The sequence below is a fragment of the Curcuma longa genome, chromosome 20 (genome assembly GCF_044706935.1).
Source record: "Curcuma longa cultivar G26 ecotype Majalengka, Jawa Barat chromosome 20, ITB_CL_G26_1.1, whole genome shotgun sequence".
NCBI lineage: Eukaryota > Viridiplantae > Streptophyta > Magnoliopsida > Zingiberales > Zingiberaceae > Curcuma > Curcuma longa.
The window spans coordinates 10,646,358-10,659,843 of NC_133880.1; the positions used below are offsets into that span (position 1 = coordinate 10,646,358).

General features: G+C 37.5%; 1 protein-coding gene across 1 annotated transcript; it reads left to right on the top strand.

Annotated features, from left to right (window-relative positions):
• The first annotated feature begins 2,025 nt into the window (after nt 1-2,025).
• Nucleotides 2,026-5,210, top strand: LOC141813842 (protein kinase STUNTED-like). The gene is made up of 11 exons (XM_074701832.1): nt 2,026-2,188; nt 2,335-2,411; nt 2,487-2,605; nt 2,700-2,821; nt 2,923-3,405; nt 3,504-3,752; nt 3,970-4,127; nt 4,190-4,269; nt 4,346-4,493; nt 4,680-4,829; nt 4,911-5,210. Exons 1-11 carry the CDS (start codon nt 2,026-2,028, stop codon nt 5,148-5,150), a joined length of 1,989 nt encoding a protein of 662 aa, XP_074557933.1. The 3' UTR covers nt 5,151-5,210.
• Nucleotides 5,211-13,486: the final 8,276 nt, after the last annotated feature.

Here is a 13,486-nt window from a genome sequence, read left to right on the forward strand (position 1 = left end):
TCTTGATTTCGGGGTTAAGGTAATTTTCTTTACAAAATTACTCTTCAAACCTACGGTGAAACCCTCCGCGAGTGAAACCCGACTCCCGTCCCCGATCGCGCGAGCGAAACCCTAGCGAACGATCGTGGAGGAGGTGAAGGCCGCAGCGACGGTGACAGTGACGGCGACGGCGGCAGCGGCGACAGCGGCGGTAGTGGAAGAAGAAAAGGAACCGCCTTTCGAGGATAGCGTGGCGGTAGCGGTGGAGTCACGGAACCCGTACAGCGACTTCCGGTGGTTGATGGAGGAAGTGGTGGCGGCGCAGGGGCTCGACGTCGGCGACTGGGAGCGGCTGGAGGAACTGCTGGCCTGGTACCTGAGCATGAACGATGGGAAGATGCACGGCTTCATAGTCGGCGCCTTCCTGGATTTGCTTGCGGCCATCGCTTCTTCCTCTTCCTCTGCTTCTGCTTCTTCTCCATTCTCTTCTTCTTCCTCCACCGCTTCCAATTCCTTCGAGATCGAAGAACTAACAGAGGAGGAAGCCAGTGAGCCACGCCAACTACCAACAACTCCAAATCTCTTAGCTAATCGCTATATCTATGAATATTGCTAGATTTTATTGTATTTTATTTCATTTATTTCGATCGCACTCAGATTTCAGACATCATTGGCTTGCAGTTTCTCTCATCTAGTTGAATCAATCAGACTCCAACAAATTCACTATATATATATATATAAATCTTATTCATTCAAACTAATTAAATCTAAATGGATAATTTTATCCTGCCTATAGATTCTCTGTAATTGTTTAAGTTTGGATAAGGACAAATTGGACAATATCTATAGTTTAGTTGATTCGCGGTTTCAAAATGAGAAGCTTCCACTACACTATTAAATCATGTGTGCTTGTATTTAATATTTGAATTGATTTTCAATGTTTAATGCCTTTGCCTCCTCCCTCTGTTTCTATTGTATAGTGGTATGCATTCCAAGTTGAAATACATAGGTAAATTTCTTATATTATAATTAAGTTCTACAAATAATTTAATTATAATATATATATATTATATTATTAATACTATAATTAATAATGTAATTTAATTTTAAAAATAATTAAATATTAAATTAATTTAGTTGTAAAAAATAATTATAATTGAATTAGAGAGTAATATAGTAAATGTTAAAATAAATAATATATTAAAACTTTCAAACAAACAAAATTTTATCTTATTACCTAGGATTAAACTAAATAACATTATTATATTTTATTTTTATAATCTTAATTATGTCAAGATAATTATGGATGACTCATCTTGGAGCAATGGTCCAAGTTACTTCGTTTGTTATATTTCCAACCTAATAATAACTGATGAACAACATCCAACGGCCAATTAATCTAACCGTTGGTTCGCCACCGGCTGTTGCTTGCGTCCTCATACATGGCTGTTATGTCGGTCGGGATGGGTGACCGGTTATACCGGGTTTCCGCGAAAGACTCTGCACGCTATTCTCATCGAGATGGTTGCGTCGTCCTCTCTTTTCAGCCTGTTAGAGGATGGGTATCCTCCTCGACGAGTCCCAACCTAAACTTATCACTAATCATCTTTCCTTCGGTTGTTCTCCAATGCCGCCTTCTTCTTCTTCTTCTGTATCTTTCCCAATTCCATCTTCTATCTACGAAAATTGACGTCCAACTTCGATCGTCTTCATCCAGCCACCGGCTCAGCAGCCGCTGTGCTTTCTTTATTCAGAGAAATTGGAGTGGTTGGGAGGCTTCACCTCAGTGACGGCAGAGCAGATCCATTCAGCGCCTTCCTCGGAATGCGACAAAAGAAGCGACATTTAGACAGGCAGTTCGATCCTTTCCCTATCTCCTCCTTTTCTTCAATCACTGGTTCCATCCACTATGCACTCGGTTAGATCAACACTTGCTGCATGGAGGAGTACATTGATAATGGTTTTGACTGGTGACTTCTCTTCAATTTGATTCATTCTTCAAGGGGACAATAGTATCTGTGGAAAATAGTGACAGAGCTACGGAGAATGGCTATGTTGGTGGGAAGCTCTGTTGAGAAGGGAGAGGCAAGGTGTGTGATGGTGGGTCTTCAGATGGATGCCAGTGGCAAGGAATTACTTGAGTGGGCAATCAACAGAGTTACCAAACGAGGCGACAGCATTGTCGCGGTGAATGTCTGCAGAGATTCCGGTCAGTTTTTAGCATCCACTTATCGTTCTTCCTCGTTATAAATATACACACATAATATGGTGTCTTTTTTTTCCCCCCTTCTGTTTCTGATTCAGCCTTCAGTTTTTCAGTGATTTTATATTGCTGATTAAGAGAATTGCTCTCAGATATGAAAAACACCATCACCACCATCATGCTACGAGACTTTCTGGTAGCATATGAAGGGGTCTGCAATCTTAAGAAAGTGAGCAATCTTTATTTAAGTTCTAAACAAATAAGATGAAAGTATTGTCAATCTTCATGTATATATTGTCCTTAGGTTTCCCTTGTTGGTCGGGTTGTTCGGGGTAAGTCAATTCGGAAAGCCATAGTGGATGAGGCCAAACTTTGTGCTGCCACGGACATAGTCGTTGGAGCACACACGCATACCTCAACGGGGTAACGGCTTCTCCGATACCTAATTCTGTGACTTTGGTAGAGAACTGCTCTCATTAGTCCATTGCATCGAATAATCTGCTACAACTTGTTTCAGGGGTTCTGCCTTAGTTGCCAAGTATTGTGCCAAGAAGCTACCTCCTACCATTTCCGTAATAACAGTTCGAGATGGACAAGTCATCTTTGAAAAGAAAGCTACTCTCGAAAAAACATCTGCAAGTTAGTTCTTCTAATGTTTTTTCTTTTAAGAAGGAACTGCACCATCACGGTGCTTGAATAAAAAAATGTATCCCTTAGATTGGTTTATTTTGTTATGTTAGGAGGAACAACCCCCCGACGTCTCCGTAATATTCTATATAAAAGTCTTAGAACGCAGCAGAGAATAGCCATACCGAATGCTGAAAAAGAGGCTGTTAAAGAATCTCCGAAATCATTGAATTATGGATTCAAAAATGATGAAGATGAGGAGATCTCAAATGCCAAAAATCATATCCGTGAGGAAATAAGAGCAGGTACTCAAACTTCCATCACAGTATTCGTGAGACAGTTGCCACAGCCTGTGATAGGTTGGCCTCTACTGCGAAAAGCAGTGCAAGAAAACATTGCTGAGAAAAAGGCCGATGGTGCTCGAAGATTGTCAGTCGTCCAATGGGCCATGGCTTTACCTGATAGGAATTTCTCGTCAGTCCAACCACTGTTTCAGCTTACCAAGGAATTGATGGCAATCCTTAACAAGAATAACTCAAGCTGCAAATGGTTTCATTATGAGGAACTCCTGAGTTCAACTAATCAGTTCTCTTCAGGTTCATTTTCTAAACCGTGTACATCCCTATGCAAAATGTTCTCTTCTAGCTACCATGAGATTAATGTTGATCCTAAAGAAGATTTCAATTCTCAACAGAAAATTTGATAGGCAAAGGTGGAACTGGCCTAGTATACAGAGGCAAGCTTGGGAGTGGGAAAGAGGTCGCTATAAAGTTATTACAACTGTCCACAGATTCATCAAGGGATTTCCTTCAGGAGGTTGATATAGTTACTACGCTAGATCACCAACATGTAGTCTCATTAATAGGCATTTGCGTACAGAAGAACAATCTTATTTCCATATTCAAATATTTTGTTAATGGAAGTTTGGAGGAAATTTTACATGGTAAGTCATTCTTCAAAAGTCATGTTTTTTTGATAGTTCACTCTTATTGCAAATACAATAAATTTGCACTAGAGAATAACTTATGAAGAGCAACCACGCCTGTCAATGTTGTTTCATATTTGTCAAAAAAAAAATCATCATTTTTTACTTTGAATTTGCAAAATTTTTTGTCTCGTGGGATAACTTCCTCTTCTAATGTGTATCAAATATAATACAGGAAAAAATGTTGAACAACCACTACCTTGGGATGCAAGAACCAAAGTGGCAATGGGGATTGCTGAGGCTCTCAACTATCTTCATCATAGGCCTCAAACAGTAATCCACAGAGATGTGAAATCTTCAAACATTCTTCTTGATGACAAATTGGAACCTCAGGTAGTTTCCATAATCTTAACTGTTGGTTCAAATACTAGATCTGATAATATCTGTCACAATAGTTATCGGATTTTGGCTTAGCTATCTGGGCTCATAAAACATCAAATTACCTCGCACAAAATGACATCGCTGGAACTTTCGGGTAAGTTTGAATTCAACCTAATATATTATCAATCAGGTTGATACATTGATCATGTACATATGGACATTTTACTCAGATACCTTGCACCTGAATATTTCATGTATGGAAAAACTAGCAATAAGATTGATGTCTATGCTTTTGGTGTTGTTCTACTGGAATTATTAACGGGAAGAATGCCCATCAATGACGATAATCCTAAAGGTCAAGAAAGTTTGGTGATGTGGGTTAGTAAAGTCTCTAACTTCAATCCATTATTTATCTGTCACTCCTATTAACTAAGTAAACGTTGCTATTTTATGTCAATTGAATGGTAAGGTCTAAATGGCTATATCAGTTGAAACATTTCAAGGAGAGATGCTTCATTTATGTGTACCTCAGTTAGATATCTAACCAGTTTAAAATGATTCTAGGCGACACAAGTTATTGAGAATGGAAATTTGATGGATCTACTGGATCCCAAACTTGGCACCAATTATGATAAAGAACAGATGAGAAGAATGATCTTAGCTGCATCTCTTTGCATAGCAAGGATACCTCTATTACGACCTACAATTGACAAGGCAAGTGAATAAGAAACTTGATTCCTAAATGCTGACGATTGAAATATTGATGACAACATTTGGCTTTTTCGACCTTGACAGATATGCAGCCTTTTACAAGGAGAAAATGACATTGAGAAATGGATATGCAGCCAGGAAGATTCAATGTCAGATTTGGTAGATTGGCCAGATGAAGAAATCTATCTACCTTGTAGTATTGGATCGCTTGCATCGATCAACATGGACCACAATGCATCAGTGATAAGCTGTGAACAACATCAGCTTGGTTCCTGGCGAGAATATCTCCGAGGTCAATGGAGTCGTTCTTCTAGTTTTAATTAGCTCTTTGCAGCCTTCTAGTTTTCTTCCCTGTAAAGCCAGATTTAAAGTTAGTATAGCTTGCTGACCAAAAACAGGAGTCATAATAGTATGAGATAGAGAATAAGAGAAACATGAGCAAGGCTTTCATTTAATTAGTTTCCCTCAACTATAACCAATGTGTATATGCAAGTCATATTATTTATCCATATTCAACTTTTAAATTAATGACGGAATGACACTATTTTTTTTATCTTAGCCCCAAATCAGTTGATCTTTAACATGCCTATGTGTGTTAAAAATCAAAAAAGAGTTTTGCATAATAGGAGAAGATTGAGAATAGACAAGGAGAATAAAATAATTTTCTCAATACATTTCATTGATAAACATATTTAGGAGATGGTAGGAGAACAAATATTATGAGAAATATAAGACGACTGGAATATAATATGGGATAAAATGATATTAAAATTAAAAATATTAACAAAAAGTGCACTCAGTGAGTCAATGGGTCGTGCACCACCAAATAAAGAATTTTGATGGTGGAATAAGAAAGTATAGGAGAAATGAAGGAAAAAAATAAATTACCACTTGAAAGAAATGACTTAAGAGAATAATATTCTCTTCTATTAAGACTGTATTTATAATAATTTACAGCATAATTACAGCCCAATATCAGGATTAGAATCACTTATTTAGAGCGAAGAAATCATAGAAAAGATAGACATAAATCATCCTATAACAAAACTTGCTAAGAATAACCAAGACTTGCTAAGAATAATCAAGATAGCTAGCTGGTACATATTTGCATAATTTACACCTCAGAGCTTTCCTAAATAATCTGTATTCTCAACACTCTCCCTCAAGCTGGTTTAAAGATATCTTCCATACCCAGCTTGCTTACAAAACATTCAAATTGTCTCTTGTGTAGCCCCTTTGTAAGTAGATCAGCTACTTGTTCAATGGTAGGGATATAGTCCACACTAATCACACGATTGTATATTTTTTCTTTGATGAAGTGCTTGTCGACTTCCACGTGCTTTGTGCGATCATGAAGTACTGGATTGTGTGCAATTGAAATTGCTGCTCTGTTGTCACAGTGCATCTTTATTGGCGCCGACTCTGATATCTTCAATTCCAATAATAGTCTCTTGATCCACAAAACTTCACATATCCCGTGAGCTAAGGCTCTAAACTCAGCCTCTGCGCTATTTCGAGCTACCACATTTTGTTTCTTGCTACGCCAAGTGACCAAATTACCACCCACAAACGAGCAATATTCCGAAGTAGACCTTCTATCAGTTAGACTTCCTGCCCAGTCTGCATCAGTGTAGGCTTCAACTTGCAGATGTCCCCGGGTTTTAAACAGAAGGCCTTTACCGGGTGTTCTCTTTAGATACCTTAGGATCCGATACACAGCATCGAAATGTTCAGACCCAGGCAAGTGCATGAATTGGCTAACTACACTTACCGGAAATGCTATATCAGGTCGAGTGTGTGATAGATAAATCAGTCTCCCGACAAGTCTTTGATAGCGCTCCCTTTCCTTTACTGATTCTGCCGCTGCTGGTTGCAGTTTGACGTAAGGCTCCATAGGCGTCTCAGTCGGCTTGCATCCTAGCATACCAGTTTCGGTCAGCAAGTCAAGGACATATTTTCGTTGGTTGACAAATATACCTTCCTTGGATCTTGCGAACTCCATTCCAAGAAAGTATTTTAACACTCCCAAGTCCTTGATTTCGAATTCTTTTGCAAGCTTTCCTTTAAGTTCTTCAAGTTCCTTGTAGTCACTCCCTGTTAGGATGATATCATCAACGTACACAATCAGCACAGCTGTTTTACCTTCCTTTGAGTGTTTGTAAAACATGGTGTGATCAGCTTGACTTTGAACATAACCAAGTCGCTTCACAGCCTTGCCAAAGCGTTCAAACCATGCCCTTGGGGACTGCTTCAGACCATACAAGGCCTTCTTCAGTTTACACACCTTTCTGATTTCGAACTTTCTTTCAAAACCCGGAGGGGGACTCAATAAGTACTTCATCTAGATCTCCATTTAGGAAGACATTTTTAACATCCAGCTGATACAAAGGCCATTTGAGATTGACCGCAAGTGACAGAAGAACTAAAATTGAGTTAATTTTTGCGACAGGAGCAAATGTTTCCTGGTAATCTATTCCATATGTCTGCGTAAAGCCCTTTGCTACAAGCCTCTCCTTATATCTCTCTACACTCCCATCTGGTTTACTCTTTATAGTGAAGAGCCATCTGCACCCTACTATCTTTTGATCTTTAGGTGCTTCAACAATTTCCCAAGTACCATTTTTCTTTAAGGCATTCATTTTTTCAAACACTGCTAATCTCCAATCCTTGTCCTCCAGTGCTTCCTGAATGTTTCTAGGTACAACAAGTTTTGAAATATTAATAGTAAATGCCTTATGTGTTTCGGATAAATGGTCATGGGTTATGTATCTGGCAATGTGATGTTTGGTACAGGTTCGGGTACCTTTTCGAAGGGCAATGGGAAGGTCAAGGTCATTTTCTTGTGGGGCAATTGAGGTTGGACTAGAAGGCTCAGGAATAATAGGTAAAGTGAAGTTTTTATGTGAGTTAGGAAAAAGAGAGGTACCTGGAGTATCCACAGTTCCTTTGCTCGGGGCTTCCAATGAGGCTTGTGCTGGAATGGTTAATTCATCTCTACTTCTTCCAAGGACATTTCTCCTAGAATAAACCAAAGGTTCAAGGATATTTCGATTTTTTTCCATTCGAAGTATTTCCTTTTCCGATAGACCAATTTCATGGTTGACAATTGTGGGTTCGGACTCCCCATTATTTTCATTTTGAAATTCATTTTGAGGTTTTGGAGGCTGGTCAATAACCAAATTTGGAAGAGTTTTAGTTATTTCCCAAAAATTTGGTTCCCTTAGATTCTCCCCCTGAATCAAATTTTTGGTAAAATATGGTTTGGTTTCCATGAAAGTGGCATCCATTGTTACAAAGAAACGTTTTTTGAGAGGATTAAAGAATTTGTAGCCTTTGCGATTTGCAGCATAGCCCAAAAAACACATTTTTCTGCCCTAGGATCTAATTTTGACCGTGATCTCTTAGGTATGTGTACATAAGCGGTGCAGCCAAATATTTTTAGAGGTAAATCTGAATTGATACGAGATTCAGGGAAGTACTTTTTCAGACATTGCAGCGGAGTGATGTATTTTAAAACTCTAGTAGGCATCCTATTAATCAAATAAGTTGTTGTTAAAATTGCATCTCCTCACAAGTATTTTGGAATATTCATGTAAAACATTATGGCCCTAGCAACTTCAAGTAAGTGCCTATTTTTTCTTTCAGAAACTCCATTTTGTTCTGGAGTATCAGGGCAAGTTGATTGATGCAAGATGCCTTTTTGTCTAAAAAAGTTTATACAGATTGATTGAAATATTCTGTGTCATTATCTGTTCTCAAAATGCTTATTTTTGTTTGAAACTGGTTTAGAGCATATGAATGTCACTATCTGTGGACAACCTCAGCTACCTCTATCTGGTCTAGTTGACAGACAAGACGTGTAGCTATCTAGCTACAAACTATGGACAAACTCACACTATCACTATCCGATCTAGTGGGCAATCTATATATAGAGAAATATAACAAGTAAATAAGTAAAGCAGTAACTAAGGTATGCAAATATAGCACTGACTGCGAGTGAACCATGCTATCATGATCTATCTTGTGTGCAATCAAGATACACAGATAATGTAACGAGTAACAAATAAGGGTATAGTAGAATACCCTACACTACAGTATGATTTCACTAGTTTATAGGCACAAGCCTAAATAACAAATAAGGGGTATAGTAGAATATTCTACAGTGGTAGCATATCTAAGTATATAACTATAAATGCATAAGCATAAGTCTGTAATTACTCTATGGTCTGGTAATAAACAATTCAAGTATGAAAAATAATGAGACTTCATAGTTATCAATATGGACTAAAATAAGAGCAAGCAAGTATCAAACTCAAGAAGCAAATAGAGGTCAAGGTAAACAAGTAAATACTACCTAATCAACATAAATGAAAGAAAATCATGCAATAAGATTAAAGATCTAAAGAGGTTAAAGAAGAACTACCCACCTTAATTGTACATCGTCTTAATCGTCTTCAAGTCTGAGGGTCTGCTTCGATCTCGAAACCTATAGTACAGGATAAGAAGCCAATCTAACTATTAAGCTAACCCAAGTAATCAAAATCAAATCGATTTATCAACCTATGGATTAATCCTATGTTAATTTATTAATCCATCTATCAATTGATTTTTAATTTAATCAACATTAATAAATCTCTTATCAAATCATTTGTTAATTAATCTATTATTAATCATTATTAACCAATCGGATTTGTAATTCAATTACACATCAAATTAAATAATAACTCAATTAATCATTAATCAATATCACACTTTAATCCAATTTAAGTATCCCTTAATTGATCAACCTTCTACTTAACTCGAACTTATTAATTAATCAATTAATTAACCAATTAATCCATCTCTTAATTTAATCTAATAATTAATTAATTATTCTTGATTAATTATCTAAACGTAATCAACAGAATAGTTAATGAACCTAAACTCATTAATTATACTACAAACCCCAAGTTAATTGATTTAATCAATTAACATCATCAATTAATTAATTAACTAACAACCTACTCAACTCATTCTAATCAAACTAAATCTGTCCAAAATCAGATTGTCAATCAATCCAATACTTAACCTAATTAATCATCCATTAGTTTAATCCAACTACTAATTTATTAATCCACCTATTAATCAATCTAATACTTTAATTGAACTATTAATAGATTAATTAATCAATTCATCAATTATCACAAATTAATTACTTAACCTGCCATTAATTTCAACCCAAATTAATTATCCAATTACTAAACTAATTAAATAATAAAACTCTAATTAAACGTTACGTACTATTCCCAGCCGACGGCGAGAGTGCGGCGACTGAGAGGTTTGCAATGACGGCAGCAGCTAGGTCGGGGGTAGCGACTGGTGATCGGCCGACAGTAGTCGCGACTTTATCAGAAATAATGGATTAATCTTATATATCATTAATTGTATTTTGAACATTGGACACAATTATCAAAGACAACATTTAACTTTGCCAATATAACCGTTAGGTTGAAGAGAGTATATATTAGACTATATTTAGGCCTTTGTGATTAAGTTTTCTTCTGTCTTACTAAATAAATCACTTTCTTCTTCAAATTTTGTTATGGTATCAGAGCGAAGACAGAAGGACATTTTATAAAGTCCTCACAATGGCGGACGAACTTCTTGAGAAATTAGTCATAGTTTTGACTGCTAAGACTGCTTCTACCCTCTCCACATCTTCTTCTTCCCCATATCAACTCCTCCCGACGATACCTTGGAAGTTAATCTCGCTACAGTCCCTCTTACTGGTCCTAACTATTTTACTTGGGCAACACAAGTTCGTCGAGGCCTCTCCATACGGCGGAAGTTAGGATTTATCATCGGAGACCTACCAATACCAGAAAAAACTGATCCCAATTATGATGATTGGGTGCGTTGCAATGATATGGTCGCGGCTTGGCTTATACGAGCAATAGCTCCCTCCATCGTCCCCACAATCCACCTGAAGAAAACAACTTTGGAAATTTAGACTATTCTTCATGCTCGCTTCTCCAAGCCTGATAAAACAGCTAATCAGAAATCAGAAACAGAAATGTATCACAAAACACATCCGCCTTCCCTTTCCTTCGTGCTCCTCGGCTTGGTGTCAAACAAGCTGCCGTTAACCACTAGTGTCTCCGAAATTCCTTTAAGAAGCTGGAATGCAATCCAATGAACTCGTGCTCGCGTCCACAGCTCCGAAAACCCAAAGAAAAACCCTTTCCCAGGAACAGAGGCGGGCGCCGGTGAAATTTGAAGTTGCAAACTGGAATGGTGCTCCTCTCCTCGCGCCGGTGAAGTCTCTGACCCCTCAAGCTTGCTCCGAAACCTTCGGAGAACCCCTCCTCCGATTCCGGTTGCTGAAGATGCCGTAACTCGCCGGAATTGCAGCGAACAGGGGAGTGCCGTGCCGATGAAACCCTCTCCGTCGTCGAGCTTCCAGCCGCCGATTGCTGCCCAATGAACTGGTTCCAGCCTCCTCAAGGATCAAGGAACACGATGGAAGTGGAAGATTTGGATGGGACTGGCCGTGGAGTTACGCTGCTCAATAGAGGATGCGTCGCGCGGGAGACGATGAACAGTGGCGCAGCCCACTGTTCATCGATTAAAATTAGTTTATATACCCTGATTAATCAGTGAATCTGGGCCGTCCAATTTTGAATCCAGCGGTCAGAATTTGATCTAGGTTTTAGGGCAGCTTAGGGTTTGTGAAAAATTCAGGGATCTTGATCGGGCTTGATCTAGGTCATGTCCTCCATGTTGGCTTGATCAATTTGGGCAAATTTCGATTTGACTTGATTTGATCGCGATTGAGCTCGAGTTTGATCCGATTTGAACCCTAAAATCAATTAAAACCCAATTAATGCCAAAAATTGCCATTAAATCATGAAAATTATAATCAAGCTTTAGATTATGCAATATAGGACAAATATGATCAAATCGATTCATTTCATAATTTATTTTCATGTAAAACCCAAAAATGAATCGATTAAAATGCATAAAACCCTAACTCATCAAATTCCCCCACACTTACCCTTGAGCGTCTCGCTCAAGCCAATAAAATAAACTAAGATCGTACCCCCTCTAGATCATTCTCAATCATGATTAGAAACAATTAAAAGGGAATTATCTAAGTTGTAGAGTCTCAAAAGCTTAAACCCATGGATTAGACCCTTGTACTCGGTTAACCGCATAGTAAGTTTCACCTTTCATGATTAATTGAGAAAAATGCATCACACTAAATCTCACGAGGTTGTTTTCAATAGATAAATCAGTGGCTCTCATCCTAATTCTAATTCATGATCAAAGGAAATGGAGCTCACTCAAGCAACTTAAGTTTCATGCATTTCCATAGGCTTGCTTGTTTTCTACTCTCCACTATCATTCTTGATTTGGAATCCACATCTATTGGGCTTATTGAAGACATAAAGAGATCATGAACTGAGATAAATGAAATAGGAATTTAGAAGTGAAAATTCAAGAGAAAAGAATTCAAGAAAAGAGAATAAATGGAAGTGGTAGACATGAGTATAGTTAAATGCTAATCAATGATCCCTTGCCCTTTTTCTGATTTCTTTCTCTTGTATTCCATTTGTTTCAGTGTGTTTTTCGAATCCATGAAGCAATTCTGGTCTAAACTCATGAGGTTTCATTCCTTGATACAAACCCTTCCTCTTCTTTTCTTTTTCTTTTCTTCAAAACCCCCAAATGTGTCATTTTTGTATTTTCCTTCAAATCAAGCTCAATCCTTTCACATTTAGATTTCACAAGAGCTAACAAATAGCATCCAATCATCAGAAACCAAAATTCACTTCACACGAATCCGCAATTTCAATGTATCATTGGCACGTTCTATTCCAAAAATTACTGAAATTGATTTGAAACTTTGCTTGTTCTCTCTTGTTTCTTGCTGTTTTGCTTCCATTCTTTTTCCATAATGAAGCTTGATTGATAATGCTAATAACCATGCAAAGTTCTGTGCAATTCAATTTCGGATCAGTAGCTCAAAAATTGTGGAACATGGCTGAAAAAAAAAACTGTTTTTCTTCTTCCAAACTGTTTTTTTTCTTTCTTTTCTGTTTTCTGCTGCAATTTTTTTCTTTTTCTCTGCTGCATTTCGAATCTGAATTGGAACCAATAACTCCTTATACTTCAGTCCTACTTCTTCAAATGAGCTTCACTGATTTGTTGAGAACAAACTGATCAGAATTAATGCACTCTTTCAACAGCTTCATTCAAAATTCTGCACCTTGATTTCAGCCCTTTTTTTTCAGATTTTATTCCTCTTCAATTTCCAGAAGTTAATCTCCATAATGACTCTTCTTTAGTACTGAAATAAAATGGTTGAATTCAGTTTGTAGATGATCAGAAATGAATCCAAAGTTTCAGAATTTAAGGGTCATGCAAAACTCAATTTGTGCCATTTCTTGTAATACTTCTATCCTTCCCTTTTTTTTCATCATTTCCCAGATCTTAAACCTCTGCAAGATTCACCCTCAAGACTTCGACTTATTTCCAGACTTTAGATCCTCCAGGAACTAGAATTTCAGTTCAAGAACAACCTTCCAAGACCAATTCAGTTTGGGGCTTTAACAATTCTGGATTTTATGTTCCAAACCTGATTTTTCAGCTTTTTTGTTCAGCAATAAAATTGCTTAAAG

Excerpts from the sequence above, each read along its gene's own strand:
- LOC141813842 (XM_074701832.1), top strand. The coding sequence starts at position 2,026 with ATGGCTATGTTGGTGGGAAGCTCTGTTGAGAAGGGAGAGGCAAGGTGT. Across the intron at positions 4,270-4,345 it reads GACATCGCTGGAACTTTCGG|ATACCTTGCACCTGAATATT; the intron begins GTAAGTTTGAAT and ends CATTTTACTCAG. Across the intron at positions 4,494-4,679 it reads AAGAAAGTTTGGTGATGTGG|GCGACACAAGTTATTGAGAA; the intron begins GTTAGTAAAGTC and ends AAATGATTCTAG.